General features: G+C 40.7%; 1 protein-coding gene and 1 pseudogene across 6 annotated transcripts in view; one reads left to right on the top strand and one right to left on the bottom strand.

The window, feature by feature from the left end:
- LOC121287051 (ubiquitin-conjugating enzyme E2 variant 1-like) overlaps nt 1-27,323 on the top strand; it is a 66,569-nt gene that overhangs the window by 8,598 nt on the left and 30,648 nt on the right. For 5 of the 6 annotated variants that reach the window (XM_041204506.1, XM_041204507.1, XM_041204505.1 and 2 more), the window contains exon 2: nt 20,187-20,335. In XM_041204506.1, coding sequence (XP_041060440.1) covers nt 20,187-20,335 — 149 coding nt within the window. Of the gene's footprint in view, nt 1-18,612; nt 18,673-20,186; nt 20,336-27,323 lie in introns of those variants that run through there. The other variant, XM_041204508.1, reaches the window with a different exon arrangement.
- Nucleotides 25,289-25,726, bottom strand: LOC121286819 (annotated as a pseudogene).

Here is a 27,323-nt window from a genome sequence, read left to right as displayed (position 1 = left end):
CCCTAATTTTAAAATTCCCTATCATTATTACATTTCTATTCTGCTCCCTCCCTGCCTCCTCTACCCCAGAACCGTTTTTCGAGCCATGGTGCCTTGGTCTGCACTGGGGCTGTACTTTTCGCAGTCTTGCTGCAAATCCACACAGATGATAAGTACTTGTTCAATTGGACCAGTGTCCGTCCGTTTGACTTCATTTTCAACCTCTCCTAAGCCCCTGCTACTTGGCCCCCTGACATCACTCTTCTGTATCAAAACATCCAGAAATTCCTACCCCTCCTTTACGTATTACAGTGCCTCAGCGACTGAGCCAGAATGACCCAAGGCAGACATGTTTCTGGCAGATGTGGGACTGTCTCGCTGTCCAATCACTTCCACGTACTGCTGTCCTGACACAGGGCTTCCCTGCCATTTCTAGTCTGTCTCTTGGCTTTGGCTTTCACAGGCTCCTCTATTCCCATTGACTGAACATGATTTTTGCAGATTTTCTAGTTTGTTTTCCCCTCTGCTGCTGCTCTGTCGCCTCTGTTTAAAATGTATTGTAAATATGCTCCTCTTTGTTTTGTGTTTGGGATAATATCTATGGTGATCTGAGAAAACTGGCAGACTAGAAAGGAAAAAAATAAAATCAAATGACAGAGCGTTTGGTTGCTTAAAGAAAAGTATTTAAATTGATAGATTTTTGTTAGAATTTGTAGGTTACTGACCCGAAATGAATAGATGGAGTTAGGATGCAGGTCAGCTGTGATCTGCCTGAACGACGGAACAAACTTGAGGCTGAATGGCCTACTCCTGTTCCTAAATTCGATGAAAGGAAAAGTGGCTTGCGTAATGCTATAAGACGGATGGTATCAGCTGAACTGCTTGATTCCCTTTTAACTTTGTAACATACTCCCTGTTAGTTGTTCTGCCTGATGAGTTAAAATTAGCACCACGGAGTCCTGAACTAGGAGTTTTGGCAGCAATATAGAAAGTGCCAAAATGTTTGCGAAGACCATGCTGTATATGCATTACAGTATGTTTCCCAGTTCCAAGTTGCAGATTAGCTAAATTTAAATGGTCTGCTGAGGGATGAGCTTGATCCTTCAGCTCTCTTAATTTGAAAACTCGATAAAGCTGTTATATATCCATGTACTCAGTCCCAACATAGATAAAATGCCCCATGTTCCTACACTGTAAATGGGTAGATATTAGTGGTGCAGCACTTAATTTCATTGCTTGTATTTAAAATAGTGATTACTATTTATAATGTTGGTATGGTTTTTGACTGAGGCTCTGTCTGCCCCCTTAAGTGAAAATGAAAGATCATAGCCAATGTTTATTTCTCAAACAACACCAAAAAAGGCACACCCTCTGGTCATTTGCCTCATTGCACAACAGCAGCCCACAAAAGCAAAAATTGTCTACTACGTTTCCCTAAATGATTACCACATTACAACAGTGACAGCACTGTTTTAGGTATTAAATGTTTTGGGTTATTCAAACTATTTTAAAATACAAAGATATTTTATAGGTTTTCCAGCAGTTGAGCAATGATAACAAGACCTGGGGCAAGCCCTGCCCCACCTTCAACCCATTAGCAGATACTAGTGTCAGTAGACACTCCAGAGCAAGGGCAAACTCATAGAAGCTTAAAAACTGAAGAGGCCATTTTGAGGTCAGCAAGGATGTGTTTGCAGTAGATATGTGGAACATTTTTTGTAGAATCCTTTTGTGTTTGAGTATCAATGTATCGAAAAAGAAAATTGCTTTTGTAGCAGTGTTTTATTTATGGAATAATTGTTTTAATGACAGGAGGAAAGTATACAAATGAATGGGAATGTTTGGTTGTATCTGAGATTTCCTACATGGCAAGACTCTTGCTTCTCATTGGTGCACACCAGTGGCTGAATTTTTTTCCAAAACAGAAATACCTGGAAAGACTCAGCAGGTCTGGCAGCATCAGCGGAGAAGAGCAAAGTTGATGTTTCGAGTCCTCATGACCCTTCAACAGAACTAAGTAGAAATAGGAAAGGGGTGAAATATAAGCTAGTTTGGGGGTTGGCGGGGGGGTGTGTGGTGCGGGGTGTGGGTTGGGGTGGTGTTGTTGGGACAAGCAAGCAGTGATAGGAGATAACTAAAAGATATCACACATAAAAGAACAAAGAGGTGTTGAAGGTGGTGATATTATCTAAAAGAATGTGCTAATTAAACATTATTTTATCCGGCAACTCAGCAGTGAAATGATGACTGATACAGTGAGACCTAAAACAAGCATTAAGTAAAAGAGGCGGTCCATCTTGAAACAAGAATTTGATACATGGTTTTTATATTGTGATGCAAAAGTTTTTTCAAACATCATTAGGTAATGCAAAATTTACCCTCAGTCTGTCTACAATCCTGTTTGTCAGCTACTATACTCAACTTCATAATTTTCAACCTTTCCTGACTTGTTTTAGGGGCTAATCAACCCAGGACTTGAAATTCAATTTTATTTGCCCAAGTAACATAGCAAAAGCTCAGTTAGTTGACCTACATTAAATTGTACCATTTTAAAATATTTATTGCTAACTAGCTAGGTGGTTTGGTATCAGTAACCGTTTAATAAATGCATGAACATTTAATAACTGCATAAAGAATCATTGACAGTGATTTATTAAATGTTGAAACAAAATAAACTTGGATTTTTGAAAGTGGTGGCTGAGACAAAGATCTAAATCTAAGGGTTTGTTCACACAACCTGTGATTTCCATTCAGATGGTTGATTGAATGAAATCCAACATTGCTGTTGAAAAATAAACTCTTAAATCCAATGAGCATCATCTTAACAGAAGAGTAGCTGATTATTTTTTTGTTTTTCTCTCTCTCCCCTGTCAAATTGCCTAAGTGACCATTCTTTTCTAAGGCTGAATGGTGACTGCCACTATAATGAAGCCTAATCCTGCTCTCTTGAGATGTCCACACATGCACACCTCAGTACTGACCATTGGACCGTTGTCAGGAATGGAAACTCTGCCTGATTTTCTCCACCCCCCTCACCACTACCACCACCCATCCCAACCCCTCCTGGGAACGCAGAGGAACGAGACTAGAGAGCACATTACAGCAACACCCTAGCTGAAGTCAACTATCTCACTGCTAACTGAGGATCAAATGCAGTTATCCATTCACTTTACCTACCAAGTCATTAGCGGAGCTGATTGATCAGTTTCTAAAGTGCTAGTGTTGTTTTATAGCTTGATGTAGGGAATTGTATCATCCTTGCCCTAAGCCATGTATTTTGTGTAACTCAGAAATTTGTTGCTTGAGCAAAATTATCTTCCTTTTAACAAGGTTCCTGAGCTTTCTCTCAATGTATTTCATTCTCCTGCAGAGTGGTGTCACCAACCCAACAAGAAAAATATGGATGGCAGGCATACTGGAACTAATGGTGCAGTGTGAGGGAGTAATTATTGCTCTCTAAATAATGTTGCAGTACAACCTGAATTTATAAAGCACCTTTCTCATAATATAACATGTCAAGAACTTTCACAGGAGAGTTAGCAAACAAAGTTTAGCACCAAACCCACAGGAGATAATAAGGCAGATTAATAGATTAGCCAAAGAGGTAGTCTTAAGGAGCATCTTAAAGGAGGAAAGAGAAGCTCAGAGGTTTAGCAAGGGATTCCAGAGGGTAGGGTCCTGGCACAAGTGATTAAAATAGGATTTTCTTAAAAGGCCAGAGAAGCTCAGATATCTTGGAGCATTGTGGAGAAGATTAGTGATAGGGAGGGGAAAGTCCATGGAATGATTTAAAAACAAAAATGAAAATCTTAAAGTGGAGACATTGCTTGCTGACCTACAGTGGCTCTTGGTAAAGCACAGAGGTGATGGGTGAATGAGACTTTGGACATCAGGGCTTTTGTGAGACAGCACTTTTGAGTATTGTGCACAGCTTTGTTCTCCTTATCCAAGGAAGGGCAAACTTGCCTTGGAGGCAATGCTGTGAAGGTTCAATAGATTGATTTCTGGGATAAGAAGGCTGTCTTATGATACGTTGAGTAGATTTGGCCTATGCTGTCTGAAGTTTAGAATCATAGAATGGTTACAGAACAGAAGGATGCCATTTGGCCCATTGTGTCTGTGCTGGCTCTCTGAAGGGAGCAGTCAGCGACATTGAGCAATGTTTTACCACACTTTTCCATTTTACGTGGCCCAATTCAGAGTTTTGCCACACTGTTTCATTCAAAATAGTTCAGTTCAGGGTTTTACCAAACTGCTTCAAGTCTAGAATGCTTATAACATAGGAGGCCATTCAGCCTGTTATGTCTGCTGGTGTTCCACAAGACCAACTCAGCTAGCCCCACTCGCCTGCCCATTTCTTATAACTCTGCAAATTTTCTCTCTTCAGGAGCTTACTCAATCCCTTTTAGAAAGCCAGGATTGAATCTGCCTCTGACACTTTCAGGCAGTACATTTCAGATCCTAACCACACAACTGTGTAAAAAAGAAGGATTTTTCCCATGTCGCTATTGCTTATTTTACCTTAAGTTGGTGTTCTCTTCTACAAAACCTCCTCTCAGCCATTTCGCTGAGGAGATCAAACCCAACTTTGCCAATCTATCCAAGTAACAGAAGTTTCTCATCCCTTGAACTATTCTTTTAAATCTTTTCTGCACCCTCTCTAAAGCATTCACATCTAACCAGAATTGGACACAATACTTCAGTTTAGGCCAAATCAGTGTTTTATAACACTGCTTTTGTATTCTCTGCCACTACTTGAAATTCTTAAAATTTTAGGATCCCTATGCAGTTCTCAGCTTGAACATGAACCCTCAATGATTTGTGCACATATACTCCCATGTCCCTTTGCTCCTGCACCCTTTAGCATTACACCCTTCAGTTTCTATTTTGTCTCCTAGTTCTTCCTACCAACTATATTGCTTCACTTTTCTCTGCATTAAATCTCAACTGCCATGTGCCTGCCCATTTCACCAGCCTGTCTGTGCCCTCTTGAAATCTATTACTACCCTCACAGTTCACAATGCTTCCCAGCTTTCTGGCAACTGCAAATTTTGAAATTTTGCCCTGCACTCCCAAATGTAGATCATTAATATAGATCACGCAAAAGCGGCTGACCTAACACTAACCCCTGAGAAACCCCACGATAAACCTTTCTCACGTTGTAAAACAACTGTTCGTCTGCTACCGGTTCCTGCTGCTCAGCCCACTTTGTATCCATGCTGCCATTTTCCCTTTTAATTTATGGGCTTGAACTTTGTTGACAAACCTAATATGTGGCACTTTTATCAAATGTCTTTTGAGAATCCAACACATCACATCAACTGCATTACGCTCATCAACTCTCTTATTACCTCAACAAAAATTTCAGGTTAGTTAAATGCAATTTTCCTTTACTAAATCCGTGCTGGCTTTCCTTAATTAATCCACACTTTTCCTGCTAATTTTGTACCAGATTATAATTTCTAAATGCTTTCACAGCGAGGTTCAAATGACTGGCCTGTAATCGCTGGATTTATCCTTATATCCTTTTTTGATTGAACTAAGATTAGCATTTGTAATTTCCCAGCCCTCTGGCACCACCCCTATGGATTGGAAGGTTATGGCCTGTACCTCTGCAATTTTCACCTCAGCACCCTCAGATGCATCTGATCAAATCTTGATGACTTATCAACTTATAAGTACAGCCAGACTTTCTAATACCCCCTTTTTGTTCATTTTTAATGAGAGGTGATCTCATTGAAACTTATGATCCTGCAGGGGCTTGACAGAGTAGATGCTGAGAGGTTGTTTTCCCTGGGTGAAAAGTCTAGAAGGAGGGGGCATAGCCTCAGGATAAGAGGCTGTCACTTAAGACTCATAAGGGTGAATTTCTTTGGAATTCTCTACCTCTGTGGATGCTCAGGTGTTGAGTATATTCAAGATTGAGTTGCCCTAGTAGAACCAGGGGTGTGGAGAATTGATGGGAAAGTGCAATTAAAGTCAAAGGTAAGTTATGATCTCGTTCAGTGGTGCAGCAGGACCTACTGGGCCGCACAATCTACTCCTCGCATTTTATATGTATTTATGTAATGAGTTTGCAGTAGAGGTTTGGATGACTTCAAGTTTTCGGAGTGTGTTGGAATAGGCATGCCTAGAGGTAACAAGGGAATGGATGAGCGTTTAAGAGGCAAAGGCAGAGTCAAGCATGTTATGGAGTTAGAGGCAGGTGATCTTAGTGATGGCGCAGTTATGTGGTTGGTAGCTCATGGGGTCAGATGTTGCCCCAAGCTTGCGAGCTGTCTGATTCTACCTTCAAGAGAGAGATGAAGTCAGTGGCTAGGGAATGGAGTTTGTTGTGAAAATGAGGGCAGTGGCCTTGGTTTTCCCCCTATATAATTGGAGGAACTTCTGCTCATCCAGCACTGGATGTCAGATGAGCAGCCTGACAATTTAGAGGCAGTGAAGGTGTTGAGAGAGGTGCTGGTAAGGTACAGCTGGATGTCATCAACTTGTATGTGACAACCAATGCAGTGTTTTCGGATGATAGCTCGACAAATGGAAGGAGACAAAGGACAGATCCTTGGGGGACACCAGAGATAACAGAGTTGGGAGGGAAGCCATTGCAGATGATTGCCTGTTTACGATTAGACACACAAGAATATTATCAGATGAGTTGAAATCCCATCATGCTGAATGATGATGGAGAGGCTTTGGAGGGGATTGTTTCCTGATGTTGCAGACATATACAATGTCATTTGTGACTTCAGTAAGAACCATTGTGTTACAGTATTGGTGAGATTAAAAAGTGGAGCTCTGGGAAGATAGGCATGGATTTGCAAGGCGCAAACATAGTCAAGAACTTAGGAGAGAAAAGAGGTTGGAGGTGGCTGTTAGTTTGCAAAGATGGAGAGTCATGCATTATTTTTTAGGAGAGCATATTTGAAAGAGGTAGCTGAAGAAGGAGAACTAACAATATCAATTAAAGTGGAAACCAGGAGGGGAAGTTGGTGGTCAGTGGTTTTGTAGGAATAGGGCCGTGGGACCAAGAGATAGGAATCATAGATGCTCAAAAAGGGCATGAGAGGGCATAGAACATAAACTGAAGAACAGTGCGGTTTTAGCGCTGGGATGGGAGGAACCTTAGAGGGCATTTGGCTCGGTGGGCTGGGGGAAAGGAGCTAAGTGAAGGCAGCTGATTGGATGGTCTTAATATTAGTGACTAAAGTTCATGAGCTCCTCACACTGCTTGTTGGAAATGAAGATGGAGGAGATAAGGGAGAGTGGGGTTTAAGAAGGTGGTTTGCAGTTGAGAAAGCAAACAAGGAAGTTATTTTTGCATTCTAAGATGACCCTGCACTAATGAACAGTTAGAGCAGATGAGCAGGACCCCACAGTGCTCTGGTCCAGTCAGACCTGGCGATGAATGGCTAAAGCATGTCCACTATATCCATTAAGCCTGTGTTCCTCAGACTTAAGGGACCAGAGCTGAGGGCAAGGTGAGAGAGTAGTGGTTTTTAAGTTTAGAGGATTTTTGTTTGTTTCAATATCTGAAGAGCTGAACCAAAGCTTTCAAAAAGACAAAGATATTTTCAAAAACAAATTATTTGTAATGAGATTTTTTTTTTGCATTTGTTAGCTGTTTTGCACGGATAAGAGGAGGAATATGGCCAAGAGCAAATCTAATTAAAGCTGCTGTAAGACCATAATACTAGCAGTAGCTATGTTAACTTGCTGCTGAATGGTGGAATTGATGACATTGGCAAATGTGTATTTAGGTAATCTTAAATTTATGCAAATAAACATTGATAAATGCAGTAGCAAATATAACCTAATTGCATGTTTCATCTTTGACATAATAGAGGAGGTTCTGATCTTTTGGTATGGAACTGCACACATTAACCAAGATGGTGTTCCTGTACTGTCTTGATTGTTAGGTATCCCCAACTATATGCACAGATCATCCACTTATTCATCAATTCCAATGAAGTTCATGTGGGATGGCAGAAAAGAACAAACTTTCATTCAATTCACTTTCTTGGTCAGAAGAACACAAAGTGATATGAGAAATCACTTTGAAGTTATTTGTCATGGGGGCCATCTTGTATGCAGCAACTTGTTACAAAAAACAATGAGATGAATGACCAGTTAATCTATTTTTGGTGCTCTTGGTTGAGTTAGAAATGTTGACAACAATACCAGGAGAACTCTCTATTCTTTGAAACATCCATCGAACACAGCCAGTTAGGGGCTTGGTTTAATATCTCATCCAAAAGTTAGTGTACTCTAAATGCATTAGTGTCAGCCTAGATCAGAGCTTTTGAGCAGGAGTCTGGATCTGTGTGGCACAATTGTAGAGTGACTGCACACACTTAAATTACTTGGGGGTTTCACAGAATTGTGATTAAAACTGTCCGAAACAATTACTTCCTTTAATACAAAGCTGGACAAATGTTTGCTTCTGTGTTAACTATCTAATTTCAAGAGAAGATCTGAATATTGCATTTACCAATGAATGTATTTAAATCTATTAACCAACCTTTTGTGACAGGATTATCTCAGTTTTTCAAAGTGAGATTGGGCTAACTGTTGATTCTCTCAGTCTTTCGTTCTTGGTGCCAGCTTTGTTGTGGAAAAATGAAGGATGTGATGCAGATGTAGGATCAGTGACTCTAGAGCAAAGCAAGTACATCTGCAGATTCATTTGTTCAAATAATCTTTCTGAATCACAGAGCCAAATAATAACAGCACACTGGGCATAACTACTTGTTGAATACTCATACAATCACATGAAACCTGCTCTTCAGCATTGGTGTCAGGTTCATTTAAAGCACTGGAACACTTCAGATTGAGAAGAGTTTCAAAACACCTCCAACAATCTGTTACGGAAGGCTTAGAAGCAGCTGATTAGTCCACGCACCCAAGCCTTCATCCTGGAAGTGTAGGAGCTATGGTTAGTACTCCTTTTCTGTGACAGCGTATGAGGGAAATGTAGCAACTTCTCATGGCAACTGGCTTTTGAAACATCAGATCTTTTAGAAATTACCTATAACAAAATTAACAGTCACTTGGACAAGAATAGATTAATTAAGGCACGTCAGTGTGGATTTGTTAAAAACCTAACAGATCTAACTAGTTTGATTTTTTTGAAACAGATGAGGGTAATGTAGTTGATGTGATATATGCGGGACTCCCAAAGGCATTGATAAAATGTTACATAATAGGCTTGTCAGCAAAGTTGAGACCCAAGGAATAAAAAGGACAGTGGCATCAGATCTGAAGTCAGCTGAGTGGCAGGAAACTGATTTTGGTAAATGGTTGTTTTTGAACTGGAGGATGGTATACAATGATGTTCCCCAGTGGTACGTACTAGGATCACCGTTTTCTTTGATCTATATTAATAATTTAGTCTTGGGTGTACAGGGTGCAACTTTGAAAGTTGAAGATGGTAGAACTTGAAAGAATAAGAAAAACAATGCTTCCGTGGGATGTGAACATTGCTGGCAGGCCCAGCATTTGTTACCCTTCTCTAATTGCCCATGAGAACTGTGAACTGTGAGGAAGATAGTGGTAGATTTTAAGAGAACATAGACAAGCCGCAGAATGGGCAAACGTAGCACGTGAAATTTAATGCAGGGAAGTGTGAAGTGATTAGTTTTGGTAGGAAGAACAAGAAGAGGCAATATAGACTAAAAGGCATAATTCACAGAGGGTGCAGGAGCACAGGCACAAATCACAAGGTGGTAGGACAGGTTGAGAAAGTGGTTATAAAGGCATATGGGATCCTGGAATTTATAAATAAGAGGCATAGAAAAGTAAGGAAGTTATGATTAATCTTTATACAATACTGGTTTGACCTTTACCGAAGTACTGTGTCCAATTCTGGGCACCACACCTTCGGAAGGAGGTGAAGGCTTTAGAGAGAATTCAGGAAAGATTTACAAGAATGGTTCCGGGGATGAAAGACTTGGATAGGTTGAAGAAGCTGGGATTCTTCTCCTTATAGAAGAGGAGATTAAAAGGAGACTTGATAGAAGTGCTCAAAAATTATGGGGTATCTAGAAAGAGTAGATAGGGAGAAACATTTCCCTTTGGCAGAGGGGTCAAGAACCAGAGGACACATTTAAAATGATTGTTAAAGAACCAAAGACAATATAAGACATTCTTATGCACAGTGAGTAGTTTGAATTTGGAATGCACTGCCTGGGAGTGTGGTGAAATCAGATTCAATTGTGACTTCCAAAAAGAAATTCAGTCAGCTCCTGAAGACGCACAGTTGCAGCATTACAGGGAAAGGACAGGGGAATGAGGCTAGCTGAGTTGCTCTTCCAGAGCTGGTGCAGACCTGACAGGTCGAATGGCCTGCACTGTAACTATGCTATATTCTTATTCACATAAGCATGTAAATGGCTGAACACTTGATCAGCCTCTTGATAAGAGTACTGAAATGTTTTGTGAAATCTGGAAGAAATGCAAGATTCATCAGACATTCCAGAGGCAGAATTCTGTCAGGGGTCTTTCCTTGCACTCCAAGAGGTATATTCCATGATGCTTTGTGCATTATATGCATAGCTTTGCAAACTTAAGTCTTCCAGCAGGTTTTCAAACTGGAGGTGGTTCGGACCTCTTGCTTGAATTGGCTGCAGGTTCATCCATCAGAGCTCCTTGGTGTACAACATGTGGCTGAGTGTTGGATTTTTACCTTTAACACAGATGCAGAATGATATTTTTCAGGATTTGCATCAATGTCGGCAACACAACCGAGTGCAAGTGCTCAAATATGGGTGGACATATTTAGTGGGCCATAATGATGGAGTGATGTCACGCGCAGTGTTTTTTGGCCAGGAATGCAATCATGTTCCCAACACCCAGTGTTGCTATAAGATCAAGAAGAGGATTTCAAAGGCCTAGCAAATTATTGCAGTTGACCACTGGGCAATTGGAACTAGAAACCCATATTTCAGAATTTTGTGATGTTCGAAAACTGGTATTATTCAGCTGTCCCTTGTTACAAAGATCCTCAAATCCTACAGCAGTCATTCCTCTGCTTCAAAGCAGGCTTCATATCAGGGGCCTGAAAAAATCATGCAAATTAATCTGATTCTGGAAACCCTCACATTGAGAGGCAGCCAAGTCGAGTCTTGCAAAGAACATTGTGCCAATGTCAGGAGATTCAAGGGGAAACGTTTTCAACTAGAGAGTAGTGAGGATCTGGAACTCGCTGCTTGGAAAGGTAATAGCGTCAGAAACCCTCAATATTTGAAAAGTGCTTGGATATGTACTTGAAGTGCCGTGACCTACAAGGCTGTGTGCGCACCAAGAGCCAGATTAGGTTGGGTGGCTCCTTTGTCGACTGCTGCAGACGCATTGGGCCGAATGCCCCCTGTGCTGTAAATTTCTGATTCACCCACAAGGTTTCTGTTAAAGCATGGTTCTAGCACACTAGACATACCCGTGATAACTTGAGACATGCATCTGTCTTTTCCAAATGCAAGAATGCAGGTTCTGTTAAAGCAAGTCATGTAAAAATGTGAAAGCAAAATACTGCAGAGGTGGAAAATCTGAGATAAAAACAGACTGGAAATACTCAGTGGCAGCTTCTGTGAAGGGAGAAAGCAAGTTAATATTTCAAGTAATAGCCTTTTATCATGTGAAAATGTAATGGGCTGTTTTTGAATGTGGAGATTATAAATAGGTAGAATTTAGGTTCATTGTTACCTGTCTATTTTTCTCAATATTCTTCAAAGTGACTTGTCTATTGCATTCAAGAAACTAATTCCTAAGCTGTGCAGTTGTACAGTATTCACATTACCATTCTGCCCTTAGGCTGTACAACATGAAATTATGGGCCTTATCAAACAATTGTGCTAATGTCTTTTGATTTTTTTTGCAGCCTTTGTATGATAATCTGTTGTTGACAGACAGCTCTTCCCTGAACAGATAATTATGCTATGGCCTATACTCAAAATTTTACAGCAGCACCACCTGAGAAGGGCTTTATAATCGAAACTAGCTCTGTGTACGTCCTATATACTACTTTTTTCATGCTGGGAAATGCCTTTCCAGTAAATTGCCGTTTCTATTCACTGATGTCACTGCAAGAATTTATGTGACTCGAGCATTTATACTTTTTTTATTCTCGCATGTTAGGATTTGAAGGTGTTGGCAACAATCTGTTTGCTTGTTCCTCTTTGATACTGTGTTTGAAAAGTTAAAGACCATCATACACAGAAATGCAAGCCTCCTCTGTAAAATTAGGCTGTTACCTTTTTTGCTCTTCACTACTAGGCCTGGTCTGACGCCCTACCAACAGTTGTCTTTTAACAACTAGCCTACTTATCACAATCTGCTGTCTTGGCAGATACACTGCTGCCTGCCTCTGCCTTTTCCTCCAGGTTTGTTGTTACTGTCACCTGTAGCTCTTGCATTCTTCCTCAATCAATATGTCTGCTGTGAAGTTAAAATGCTTAGTAGCTTCAACTTTGGCTCTTTTAAACTTATCAGCCTTGGAGGACAATAAAAGCTTATTGACCTATCCCTCTTTTCAATGTTTTCTTTCACTCATACTGTTGCTTTTTTGCTTTTTTCCATTTCACTTTGTATCTTTCTTCCTGATGCTTTGTCTCCTCTTTTCTCTGTTAATCCCAATTCTCTTTGCATTTCACTTTTTCTGCTTTCTCTTGGCACTATCTTTGTTGCCTTGTCACTTTTCTCAACTGCTCCCACATTTTACACACACTCTTTTATTCATTCTCTGTCTCAAATCTTGTCAGCTGAAAAATTATGCCCGAAAAGTTTTGAGGAGACAGAATGAAAGAAAACAGAACTGCGACAAAAAGACTCCTCCACTCCTGATTAATTGAGCAGTGCACTTGGCCATTAATGATAATTCTCTGTTCTGTAAACAGTTGATCATTGCTTTCCTTTTGTTGCAAATAATGTCATGGTTTAGATGAAATAGCCTCGAGTTACAGAAGCTGAGAGTGAAACATCAAATTAGATTCCCAAATTTGAATTGGCTTTCTTTTTAAGACTGAAGTTGGCTAAATCTAAGTGCTACTGCCAACCATTACACAATTTGTGGGAAGTTTTTTTTTCCACTTCAAGCTTAGTGCCATATAAAAGAAAAACACACCTTAGTTTTCAGACAGTAAAGGATATTGTAGCTGTGAGATCTCTCTTTTTGGATTTTGCAGTAAGAATAACTGAGAGGCATCAGGGCTCACTGGTGTTATGGGGTAAATTGGACAGCGACTTCTAGCATCTGTACATGCACAGTTAAATGGAAATTTGGAAGTTGTTATCCAATTTGACCTGATCCTCCGCAAGCTCCACTAAACCTGTATCTCCCCAAGAGACTGGATATTGAAATACATGAAGGGCATGAAGTTGCGGGACTTGCCACACAACGGGTTAGAAAAAGTTGGCTTGTCCATTCCAGTGAATTGAATTTTTACAGCAGGTTTGGTCTTGATTACTACCAAACAATCGCTCTCTCATTGAAGTCAGTGCGGAGTCTTCATTTCTTATTACTTTTAATTTTTATTTTTAATTACTGTTGGCAATATTTTTTTTAAAAAGCTACATTTTCTTTCAATATCTAGTCTCATCCACTTTTCTTCCCCCCTCTATTTTTCTTTCTGTAAATATTTTGACATTACAATTTGGAATTCTTAATTCACTTCCTGGTTTAGACTCTGCATTTCTCAGTATTAGTTCTTAAATCTGGTTGAAGATTCACACTTGCTTGCCCTGTACAGACAGGACTTGGTTCCCTTGTATATAGTACCATGTGGAAATTGTCAGGAACTGCAATGCAAGCAAACTTGAAGTCCGTGGGTAACAGTAAGTTTATTGAACGGCGAGTACAGTTTGTGCTCCACTGATTGCAAAATCTGTCTTTTTAGGTGACATCGTAATGCATGCAGCACTGATATTTTCCAGATGCAACCGTGTTTGTATGAAAAATATATCTGTGATGCCTACCTACGTGCTTTTACTTGCATGATCCTTGCACTTGCAAGTTCTTCTTAAATTGTTTTTATTCCACTCTCTCTTAAAGGACAACTTTAAGGCATTCTTACAAGAGAGCAGATATGGTCCCCAATCCAGATATAAAAAGGGTAGAAAGAATTTATAGAAAATGAGCCACATGTAAATACAAAGTTGTAATTTGACGCCTTTTTTTTAAAGTCACTAAATGATTTTAACAATCTATTGCGTTAATCAACAAATGTCTCCATCTCTGAGACACTATCGCGTGTGGCAAAGGAAGTATGCACTGACATATTAGGGTTTGATCATTGGTTTAAATAAATAAATTAGATTAATGATAAATTAAAATTAGAATAGTGTGACATTGTATTCAATGAACTGGATCTCTGGCTATTAAAAGTGCAAGTCAGTTTAAGTGCTAATATTATTGTTTTCCTCTTTGTAACTTGTGCCCCTAAATCAAGATTTTAATGGAATTGGTGGAATTTAGTTTAACTTTTTTATTTAGGAGGGAACTGCTTAAGGATGATAATGCATCCTGAATTGTTTTTCTCTTTAATATTTTGAGTCCACCGTGCATTTTTATTTTCCAGTGATGGTCCCTTTATGACCTCCTCACCTGGCCATGTTGTCCATCTTCTCTCTTTCCCCATGTATATGTATCTCTTTCCCCATGTATATGTATGAATTGCAGTATATGAATGTGTCTATAGTAAAGATGTCAACTTTTCTGTAAATGAGGCTACTTTATACACTGAACATGCCTGCAAATAACAGTTTGAACATAGGTCCTTTCTCTACCTTTCCTAAAGACCCATTGCATTCATCCAGTGAGTAGCTTATAGTCAGAAAGGTTCAAGTTTCGGTCCTTGTTCTGTGCTAATGTAGCTAATCTCACCCAACCAAACAGCTCAGTCAAGTTCCTTTGAGCGTTGTTGAGTTAAGGAGGAGTGAATTGATCAAGTTCTCATTCTTAATCACTATGCTGCTGCTGCTATTAGAAGTGTGTGGATATACATGTCTGGTAAGGGCAGCATTGAACTCTGTTGTGATACCACATGGTTGAGCTGCCTGCAAACAGTACCAGCAATTTTCATATGCATAATTGCCATTAGTGTGAGATACTGGGGGCTAACACACTGCAAACTATACCAGCAAGGAGGTTTTGAGTGCGAAAATTTTAAATCATGTCTTTTAACCACTCAAGCGCATTCTTAGTTAAGCAGTGACCACTATTTGCCTTGCTAACTGACAAAATATATAAGCTGAGATTCAATATAGGCCTACAGTTTCTTTTTAAATAAATTTTAAAATTTATATATACATCAGTTTTGGTTATTTTCTAAAATCATACAAACCTGCGTTCAAAGATATTTGAGGTTTCTGTGAATGGATTAAATGATGACTGGCTGAAATAGAGGGCAACTACATTTGATAAGTTGGATCAAATTTTACACTGCAGTCATTAAAGTAAAAATAAAACTTCAGATTACAAGCCTTAAGCTTAATGAATTGAATATTTTTACAATTTTTCGCTTTGCACTGTGCAGACTTGCCAACTGTAATGACATTCATCTTTCTACTCATCTGAAATAACTGTTAATTGCTTTTGGCAGTGTGTTCTGAAGAGTGATACATTTTTTGTGTCCATAATTTTTAAACAAGCGATCAATGGGTTAACGTTTTTTGATGGACAGAGGCTCTAAACTTTGCTGAAAGAAAAATTGAAACTGAAGTTAAAAGATGCCAAGAATATCATTTATTTTAGTTACAGCAGGCAGTGTAGGTTCACTTACTGAAGACTTTCTAAACAATTCATTGCTGCCAAAAAAACAAGTGGAGATTATTTGGAAAGCTCTTTTGTTGGTAAAGAAGGGAAAAATAGTGCTTAAACATTAAGTATTTTCTATCAAATAAAAGTTGAGTATAGAGTTTGCTTTTCAATAAAGTTTAATCTTAACTAGATTGCAATTTAAAACAAAGGGAAAATATTCAAATAGTCATTTGGTAGTACAGAACTTGAATATTGCTGAAAAAAGAGACATGTCAAAGCTTTTTGTCTTGCACTCATCAGGACACTTCGCAAGATATAAGGGGAAAGCACCAACTTATACTGTATGAGAAGAGTGTGCTGATTGGTTGGCAAGTGGGCTCTCATTGGTTGAGCTGTTGCTACAGAGAATGCGCCAGTGATGGCGAAAAGCTTTGACATGTCTCTTCAGCAAAATATTCAAATGTATACCGTGATAGACTTGATACATTCTAATTATTAAATATTGAAATATATTGACAAAAGGCATGGATGTTTGATCTTGCTGTTTTGCATTGAGCTCATTCCAACTAAAATGCTGGCTATCAAAATTCCATTCGTGGACCCCATGCTAGCTGACATTGCAAATGGATCCTATGCTCAGGTACTGCTCTTTATTATTCAAAACTGGAATCGTCCCTCCTTCAAAACATCCAGCCTTGACCCCCTATGTCCATGAAAACTGCCACTCTTACCAACCTTCCCTTCCAAAGTCCTTGAATATGTCATCACTTGTCAAGTCAGTGCCCTGCTTTCCTGCAACTCCCTCTTTGAATTGGTCCAATTAGGTTTCCTCTCCTGCAACAGCAATGAAATGACCCTGATCAAAACCGCAAGTTACATTCTCTGTGACTGTGGCAAGGTTTATTTTTCCCCCTTCACCCCTCTGCATATTTGCACATAGCTAATGTCGGAATCCTCCTTTAAAATCTTTTGTCTTTACCATCTTAGTGGGGCTACTCTTGTTTGCCACTAATCTTCCCTATCTCATTATAGGAAGAGAATAGCTGACAATGGCTCCTCTTCCTGCCCCAGCACCATTGGCTTTGGAGTTCCCCCCGCCCCCCAAGAACCTGTCCTTGGCTCCCATGTTTTCTTCATTCACATGCTCCCTATTAGCCACATGTGTAGAAACGGAGTTAGTTTCCACAGGTATGCTGATGACATCCAGTTCTTCTACTTCTTCACTCCAATTTCTCTCCCCCTTTTCTCCATTAATTCTGTATCATCAGACTTGCATGTCCATCATTTGGTTTTAAATGAGCTTCCATTTCCTTCATTTAAATAATGGGAATATTGAAACCATTATCTTTAGACCCTGCCACAAACTCCATGCACTTGCCACTGATTCTGACCTCTGACACAGTCCCTGGTTGTACCAGACTGTTCATAACCTCAGTGTCCTATTCAATTGCAAACTGAGCCTATTTCCCATATCTTCATTATAAAGGCCACCTTACTTCTACCTCCATAAATCATCGACATTGAAATATTTTTCCATCTTTTTTCAACTCCAGACTCAGCAGTTGCAATGCTCCCCAGATAAGCCTCCTAATATTGTGCTCTCTAAACCTCAGCTCATCCAAAATGTTGCTGCCTATCTTGTCTCACTCACCCATTACTTCTTTCCTTTTTGACCTATATTGGCTCCCAGTCCCCAAAACACCTCCAATGTAAAGTCCTTGCAGGGATGCAGAGGTTTGGTGTCAGTGCACATGTGCAAACTGACTCTTTCATGAAACAGCAACTGTTGTGCATCATATAGCACCTTTTTTAAGGTACGCCTGAGGCATATGAGGACAATATAGATGCTGAAAGAAAGGAGTTACTGAGGTGACTAAATGGTTGGTCAAAGAGAATGGAAAAGACTAATTTTTATCTCTAAACCCTGAATGACTATATTAACTAAGAACAGATGCTTCAGAAACTGAATCGTATTTTGTTTTTTTCTAAATGGAATCAGTCACCACTTTTTAAACCTAAATGGGTAAGGTGGATTAAACAAAGTTCTGTCATTGGTTTAGTGCTAATAGAATGCTTACGTACAAGTTTGAAGGCAGAAGAAAAGTTTGCATTTCTGTTTCATGATTCTTTTGTACTTTAAGCTGAAAGAAGGGCTCTTAACTATTTCTGCCATTGCATTAATTTCATTGAAAATGTTGTCCTTTGACAAAAGTATGTAAGTTACTTCCTGTAGGTTCAGTGTGATAAGATGAATACAGGAAATAAGCTTCTATTTTTAGAATTTGAAGACCTGTGCTGTGTTTTGAACTGTTTGATCTGTTTTTCCATTAATGAGTTGCATAGCACTACAGCATGAAAATCTCAAAGTAACAAAGTTCAGCATCTTCAGATTCTTGCTGCTGTTGTTTTAGAATGAATTAAGTACTGGAATCAGATATTCCAGTTTCTGTTCAAGGTCCTGTGTCTGTGCAGTTTCTGGCCTACCTGATGATGGGAAAAATTAAAGAGTCTGACCAGTAAATTCCCCAGGGCCTGTCTGATTACAGTTCAACTTAAGCTAATTTCAAGAATATGGCATTGTTTAGCATTCAAAACCAAACTGACACACTTAATTATATCGGGTAAAAGAATCTTTTGCCAAAATTCAAGTGAGATTTAAAGGCAGACTTGTACAGATCAGAGCATGTATTAACACTGTTCTTTTTATCCTTCAGTGACAGTGAATTTGACAAAAATAATCATTATGGTGTAAATAGTCAATATTTATCACTCAATCAACATCACAAAAAACATTATCTGGCCATTATGAGTACTGTTTGTGGGAGTTTGCTTTGTGCAAATTGACTGCCGTGGTTCCTACATTGCAACATTGACTACACTTCAAAAGTACTTAATTGGCTATAAAGTGCTTTGAGACTTTCGGTGGTCATGAAAGGCGCTATATAAATGTAAGTCTTTCTTTTGAAATATAAGCAGTGCATTTAAAGAAGGAAGGTTGTAGAATGCCCCATTCCTTTCAATTTTTGATATTTTAACATTACACGTGAATTCTGAGCCAGTAATTGAGATTTAGATAGGTTGAAGATGATCAAATGTGGCTGATAAAGCAGACATTGAAACATCAAACTTTTCCTTTAGTCCATTTGTTTTGTTATGAAGTCAATTCATTATTAATTCAAGTAATCAGCTTTTGTAATTCACATATTTCAGTACACATTATAGTATTGCTGAAAAAAGACACTTGCACTCGGGACAGTCGCAAGTATATCAATATCAAGGGAAGCAACAACTTTATACTGTATGAGAAGAGAGTGCTGATTGGTTGGCAAATAGACGCTGGTAGAGGCATTGCTATGGAGAATGCATCAGTTAATGGTGACTGACAGTTGACTGCCAAACATTGTTTGAAATTTAAACCAGGCAGCTTGACTCTGATTGATCAAGGCATTGCCCTGAGGAATGAACCAGCAAATGGCTGTCACTTATTTTGTTTAGCTGAAACAGTATGTACGCAACATCTTTCTGTCTGCAAAGAACAGGGCCCTGTGTATTAATATATGTAGCTTCCAGTACATGGCCACGAGCCTGACTAGCAATCTTAAATTGATTGCCAGTGTAATTTTTAACACACTGAGGATTATTTAGCAAATGTTGTACAATCACAGAATCACAACTAATTGTTGACACTGCTTTGAGTTTTGCAAGCATGGGCTGTACCTTGCCCGGTCCAAACAGTGGAAAAGACGTGCTATATGATATGATCCGCCAGTCTTTGGGATGTACGGCCTACATACGTAGCATTACGCTGGCACTGAAATTTATATACCACACTATCCGTTTGTGTGATAGACAGAACATCTTCTTGGCTTGACAGCAGCATCCTATTAGTGGCGAATACCACTCATGTTGCTACTGCGTGGTAGCAGCATGAAACATCTAGCTTCTCTAGCTTTAGCATTCTCTCCTCATACAGTATAAAGTTGTTGCTTCTCCTGACATTGGCATTCTTGTGATTGTCCTGATGAGTGCAAGATGAGAAGCTTTGACAAAATTATTTCAGCAATACTCAAATTCTGTACTACCAAATGACTATTAGTACACATTATATAAATAAGAAGCATTTACAGGCCATTCTGTGGTGGCGTCCTTCTGAACCACAAGAGAAAAACTTGAGCAATTTTTATAATGCTGGGTTTGTCTTACTGACTTTAATTCCTCCTTTCCCAACCACAGCTGCCTTAGATTGTCGAAGCACATCTTTGTATGTAACACTTCCATGTGGCTAGTAACAACATGCTATAAATCTTTGTTGAATGGAGATCCCTCTGACTCACTTTTAAAGTATTATAATTCAGTCCTGTGGGAATTAATTTGCTGTACCTGCAGTTGAAGTGGTTTAAGTTCAACAATTTAAATTATGTAAAAGTGTTCTAGCTTAAGTTTACCTTATTATTTGTTACAGCTGTAACAGTTCCACGTAATTTCCGCCTTTTGGAAGAACTAGAAGATGGCCAGAAGGGAGCAAGTGATGGCACAGTAAGTTGGGGACTTGAAGATGATGAAGATATGACACTTACAAGGTGGACAGGGATGATTATTGGACCTGCAAGAGTAAGTATATTTAAAAACACTAACCTAGTGTTTGCTTACCCCAGATTTAAGTGGTTTTGGACTTATGTGATACTTTCAGTTTTAGATGGTGTTGGGGAAATGCAGAGTTTGCTTTGTTTTAAAAAGCAAAGAGTTTTGATTATAGGCCAGAGCTTGTTGGAACAGGAGTAGGCAATTCAGCCCCTCAAGCCTGCTTTGCCATTTAATTAGATCATGGCTGAACTGTACTTCATCTCCATTTATTTTCATTAATTTGGTGTGGGTATCAGTGGCAAGGCTAGTATTTGTTGCTCATCCCTAATTGCCCATGAGAAGGTGATGGTGAGCCACCAGCTTGAACTATTGCAGTCCATTGGGTACAGGTACTCCTACGTGCTGTTAGGGAATGGGCTCCAGCACTTTGCCCCAGTGATGATGGAGTAGTGGATGGTATGTTTTCAAGTCAGGATGATGTGTGACTTGGAGCAGAACTTGGAGATGATGGTGTTCTGATGTGCCTGCTGCTCTTATTCTTCTATACAATAGAGGTTGTGGGTTTGGGAGATGCAGTCTACGTAGCCTTGACTCGTTGCTGCAGTGCATCTTGTAGATGGTACACATAGTGTGTTGGTGATGGAAGGAGTGAATATTTAATGTGGTAGATGGGGTGCCAGTCAAACAGGCTGCTTTGTCCTGGATGGTGTTAAGCTTTCTGAATACTGTTAGAACTACACTTATCCTGGCTCGTAGAGAGTATTCCATCACACTCCTGACATGTCTTGTAGAAGGTGGACAGGCTTTGATGAGTCAAAAGGTGAGTCACTTGCCACAGCATACCCAGCCTCTGATCTGTTGTTGTAGCTACATGTTTATATGGCTGGTCCATTTATGTTTCCGGTCAATGGTAGGCCCCAGGATATTGTTGGTGGAGGATTTGGCAAGATCAATGCCATATAATGTAATGGGGAGGACAATGGATCAGCCATTGTCTGGCACTTTGGTGTGAATATAACTTGCCACTTATCAGCGCAACCCTGAATGTTGAACAGGTCTTGCTGCTGTGGGCCTGGTTTGGTTCATTATCTGAGGAGTGCAAATGGAACTGAACAATCTGCAATCACCAGTGAACCTCTCCGCTTCTGACCTTATGATAGAGAGAAGGTCATGGATGAAGCAATGGAAGATGAGATATTACCCTGAGCAACTCCTACAACGATGTCCTGGGTCTGCGATGATTTGCCTCCAAGAACTACAAGCATCTTTCTTTGTGCTAGGAATGGCTCCAGGCCACTGTCCCCTTTGAACTCTTTTTTTTGTTGTGCGTAGCCGGTTCATGTGAATGTACAGTATTCACATGTTGTATCTTAAAGGGGACATTTTGTGGGCAGCATGTTGGTACCTTGCATGTGTAGCTTACATGGAAAATATTGTTCCAAACAGTGGAAGTTTTTCCCCTTGATTCCCATCTCAAATTTGGCTCCTTGACGCCACACTGTCAAATGCTGCCTTGATAAGGGTAATCATTTTCACTACACTCTGAAATTCAGTTCTCTTGTTCATGTTTTGAACAAAGCTGGAATGAGGCCTGCTGCTGTGGGGCCCTGGTGGAATCCAAACTCTATTGCCTATAAGTGAGTAAGTGACTTTTTTTATTCATTCATGGGATGTGGGCGCTGCTGGCTTGGCCAGCATTTATTGTCCACCCCTAATTGCCCTTGAAAAGTTGGTGGTGAGCTGCCTTCTTGAACTGCTGCAGTCCAAGTGGTGTAGATACACCCACACTTCTGTTAGGGAGGAAGTTCCAGGATTTTGACCCAGTGACAGTGAAGGAACGGCTATATATTTCCAAGTCAGGATGGTGAGGGCTTGGAGGGGAATTTTCATGTGGTGGTGTTCCCATGTGTTTGCTGCTCTTGCCCTTCTAGATGGTAGCAGTTTTGGGTTTGGAAGGTGCTGTCTAAGGAGGCTTGGTGAGATCCTGCAATGCATGTTGTAGATGGTACACACTGTTGACACTGTGCTGGTGGTGGAGAGTGTGAATGTTTGTGGATGGGGTGCCAATCAAGCAGGCTGCTTTGTCCTGGATGGGGTCAAGCTTCTTGGGGGTGCTGTTGGAGCTGTACTCATCCAGGCAAGTGGAGAGCATTCCATCATACAACTGACTTGTGCCTTGTTGATCGTGGACAGTCTTTGGAGAGTCAGGAGGTGAGTTACTCACTGCAGGATTCCTGGCCTCTGACCTGCTCTTGTAGCCACAGTATTTATGTGTCTAGTCCAGATCAGTTTCTGGTCAATGATAACCCCCAGGATGTTGATAGCAGGGGATTCAGAGATGGTAATGCCATTAAATGTCATGGGGTGATGGTTAGATTTTCCCTTGTTGGAGATGGCCATTGCCTGGCACTTATGTGCTGTGAATATTACTTGCCACATGTCAGCTCAACTCTGGATATTGTCCAGGTATTGCTCCATTTGGACGTGGACTGCTTCAGTATCAAAGAAGTTGCGAATGGTGCTAAACATTGTACAATCATCAGTGGACACCCACACTTCTGACATTATGATGGAAGGATTGTCACTGATGAAGCAGCTGAGGATGTTTGGGCCAAGGATACTACCCTGAGGAACTCCTGCAGTGATGTTCTGGGACTGAGATGATTGCCCTCCAACAGCCACAATCTTCCTCTGTGCTAAGTATGACTTCAACCAGCGGAGAGTTTCCCCCCGATTCCCATTGACTCCAGCTTTGCTAGGGCTCCCTGATGCGCTACACGGTCAAATGCTGCCTTGATGTCAGGACAGATCCTCTCACCTCATCTCAGGAGTTCAGCTCCTTTGCCCATGTTTGAACCAAGGCTGTATTGTGGTCAGGAGCAAAATGACCCTGGCTGAAATCAAACTGAACGTCAGTGAGCAGGTCATTGCTAAGCAAGTGCTGCTTGAAAGCTGTTGATGACCCCTCCCATCACTTTACTGATGATCAAGAGTTGACTGATGAGGTGGTAATTGGCCAGGTTGGAGCTGTCCTGCTTTTTGTGCACAGGACATATCTGGGCAATTTTCCACATAGGGTAGATGCCAGTGTTGTGGCTGTACTGGAACAGTTTGGCTAGGGGCACGGCACGTTCTGGAGCACAGGTCTTCAGTGCTATTGCTGGAATATTGTCAAGGCCCGTAGCCTTTGCAGTATCCAGTGCCTTCAGCCATTCCTTGATATCACATGGGATGAATCTAGTTGGCTGAAGACAGATATCCCTGATGCTGGTGGTCTTGGAGGAAGCAAAGGTAGCTTATCCACTCAGGACTTCTAGCTGAAGATCATTGCAAATAGTTCAGCTGTATCTTTTGCACTAATATACTGGGCTTCCCCAAAATTGAGGATGGGAACATATGTGGAGCTGCCGCCTCCAGTAAGTTGTTTAATTGACCACCACCATTCATGACTGGATGTGGCAGGACTGCAGAGCTTAGATTTGGTCCATTGGTTATGGAATCGCTTAGCTCTGTCTATCACTTGCTGCCTATTCAATTTGGTATGCAAGTAGTCCTGTGTTATAGCTTCACATGCTGACACATCATCTTTAGGTTTGCCTGATGCTGCTCCTAGCATTCCCTCCTGCACTGTTCATTGAACCAGGGTTGATCCCCTGGCTTGGTGGGAATGGCAGAGTGGGAGATATGCTAGGCCATGACGTTACAGATTAGGGTTGAGTACAAGTCTGCTGTTGCTCATGGCCCAAAGAGTCTCATGGATGCCCAATTTTGAGTTGTTAGATCTATTATCCCACCTATCACGGTCTTGGTGCCACAGAACACGATGGAGGGTGTCCTCAATGTGAAGACGGGCCATCATCTCCACAAGAATTGTACTCCATCCCGACAGTATACCACTGTGCCGCCACCACTGCTGGGTCTGTCCGGCATGTGAGACAGCACATAATCATGGATGGTGGTGGTGCTGTCTGGGACATTCTGTGAGTATGACTGTGTCAGGTTGTTGCTTGACTAGTCTGAGACAGCTCTCCCAATTTTGGCTCCAGCCCCCAGATGTTTGTAAGGAGGAGTTTGCAGGATTGACAGGGTTGAGTTTGCCCTTGTCATTTCTGGTGCCTCCTTCTGGTTGGGGTCTCAATTCTATCATGGACAGATGCAGGGTGGTCTGTCTGGTTTCATTCCTCATTGACTTTCTAGAGGTTTGATACAACTGAGTGGCTTGCTAGGTCACTTCAGAGGGCAGTTCAGAGTCAACCACATTGCTGAGTCACATGTAGGCCGGATCAGGTATAGAGAGCATATGGAGAGCCTAAAGGACATTAGTGAACCAGGTGGATTTTTACGACAGTCAACAATGGTTTCATGACTTTATTTACTGAATTGAAATTCTTCCGGGTGGGATTCGTACCCAGGTTCCCAGAGCATTACCCTGAGTCTCTGGATTGCTAGCCCAGTGACAATTCTACTATGCCACCACCTCCCTTTACGCCACTTGATGGCACTGTTGTTGATACCTTCTATCACTTAGCTGAATGAGAATAAGCTGCTGGGGCATAATTGGTCAGATTGAATTTGCCCTGCTTTTTGTGGAAGCAGAACACACCTGGGCAATTTTCCACATTGTTGGATAGATGCTAATGTTGTAGCTGTGCTGGAACAGCTTGGCTAGCAGCATCAGTTAGTTTTGGAGCCCAAGTCTTCACTACAACCAGGGTATGGTCAGGGCTCATAGGCTTTGCTGTATTCAGTGCACTCAGCAGTTCATTGATATCACTTGAAGTGAATTTAATTGGCTGAAGATTGGCTATTATGATGGTGGTGAGCTCAGGAGAGGGTCAAGATGGATCATCAAATTGGCACTTCTGGCTGCAAATATTTAAGCCTCGTCTTGAGTTCATTTTTTTTTAAAATTATGTAACATTTTATTTCCACCCAACATTTGCACAATTAAAAAAGTTATGTCCCGAAACTAAACCTTTATTATTTAGAAATTGCAGTAAATAAGAACAAAGCAATAATAACAAGATATAACTTTAAGACATATTCCTTGGGGACGTCTTCTGGCTTGCCTGTGAACTTCTCTGGTAGCTTTTTCCACATACCTTTGTTCATTTCCTATATCTGTTTGATGTTATCTGTTGCAAGAATCATTCGGCATTCTTCCACTGTTACACCAGTAAAACTTGTGTTTCTGAGCTGAGGGTACTTGTTTTTGTAATAAGCAGAATGGATTCTGGCTAAACTTTCATACATCCGATCACATTTCTCTGGATCTGTAATCTGGGTGCTCTCCCCTTCCCGGAAACCTTGCGCCACTCACTGCCGAGTAAAAGAGCCTAGATCGTGGCCTTTCTTGGTCTGATCGAGGGGCCACTTTTCGCCAAGTTTGAGGATCCGGTGGTACCGAGTCGCCGCCATCCCTCCCCCAGCCGGTGTCCAGCTCGTTCAACAATCAATAAAATGCTGCACTCTGCTATTGAGGATGGAAACGTTCATTGAGCCATCTCCTCCTATTAGTTGTTTAATTGCCACCAGCATACACAACTGGGTATGACAGGATTAATGAGCTTTTAATCTGATTCATCGGTTGTTGGATCATTTAGCTCTGTCTATAGCTTGTTGCTTCCACTGTTTAGCATGCATACAGCCCCGTGTTGTTGCTTCACCGAGTTGGCACCTCATTTTTAGGTATTCCTAATGCTGTTTCTGGCATTTTCTTCTATACTTAATTTAACCAGAGTTGACTCCCTGGGCTGATGGTAATGGTAGAGTAAGGGATATAAGAACATAAATAGGAACAGGAGCAGAACATTTAGCCCCTGGAGCCTACTGTTGCCATTCAGCTCAGCATGATCATGGCTAATAACCTACCTCAACTGCACTTTCCTGCATGCTCCCCATATCCCTTGATCTCTTGAGAGATCAAAAATTTGTCAATCTCAGTTTTGTATGTATTCAATGATGAAACATCCACAACCCTTTGGAATAGACAATTCAAAATTCACAGATGACTGAGTCAATCTGGTGGAGAGAGGACAGGTGCTATCATGCTGGGATTGATGATTCAGCAGGCCAAGAGCCACCAAGTTTAATTCCATTGTTTACATTATCTCTTCATCTCAGTCCTAAATGATTGGCACCTTACCCTGACACTCTGTTCCTGTGTTCTATATTCCCCAACCAGGGGAAAAGTGTCAAGCCTCTTCAGAATCTTGAATGTTCAATGTGACCACCTTTCATTCTTCTAAACTCCAGAGAGTTTGGGCCCAATTTACTCAGCCTAGCATCAAAGGATAACCCCCTCATCGCAAAAGTCACCTAGTGAACCTGGTCTACCAATTAAGAATATATTTTCTTTGATTTGGAGACCAAAACTGCACACACTGCTCCAGGTGAAGTCTCTCATCAAAGCCCTATATGATTGCAGCATGACTTTGTAGCCAAATCCTCTTGCAACGAAGGCCAACATGCAATTTGCAGCCTTAATTGCTTTCTGTACCTGCTGTGTTCCTTGTACAAGTACACACCAAGTCACTCTGAACATCAACATTTAAAATTTTCATGCTTTTTAAGTATTCTGTTTTTCTATTCTTACTACCGAAATGAATAATTTCATACTTCCCCACACCTTATTGCCCACTCACTTAATCTCACTTATATCGCTTTGCAATCTTTTTGCATCCTCATAGATTGTTACCACCTAACTGTATCATCTACAAACTTGGATACCTTGATCTTATTCTCTTCACCTAGGTCAATAACATAGACAGTAAATAGCTGAGACCCCAGCACACTTCCTTGCGGCACTCCAGTAGTTACAGCCTGCTAACTTGGAGATGCACTGTTTATCTCTGCTTCTTATCTGTTAACCAATCATCCATTCCTACTAATACATTACCCCCAACTCCATGAGCCCATATCTTGCGTATTAACCTTTTGTGTGCCATCTTATGGAATATCTTTTATAAATCTAAATATACCCTTTATCTATGCTACTAATTACATTTTCAAAAAA

Source organism: Carcharodon carcharias, chromosome 14 (assembly GCF_017639515.1).
Source record: "Carcharodon carcharias isolate sCarCar2 chromosome 14, sCarCar2.pri, whole genome shotgun sequence".
Taxonomy (NCBI): domain Eukaryota; kingdom Metazoa; phylum Chordata; class Chondrichthyes; order Lamniformes; family Lamnidae; genus Carcharodon; species Carcharodon carcharias.
Note: the sequence above shows the minus strand (reverse complement) of the source record. Positions and strands in the feature narration are given on the sequence as shown.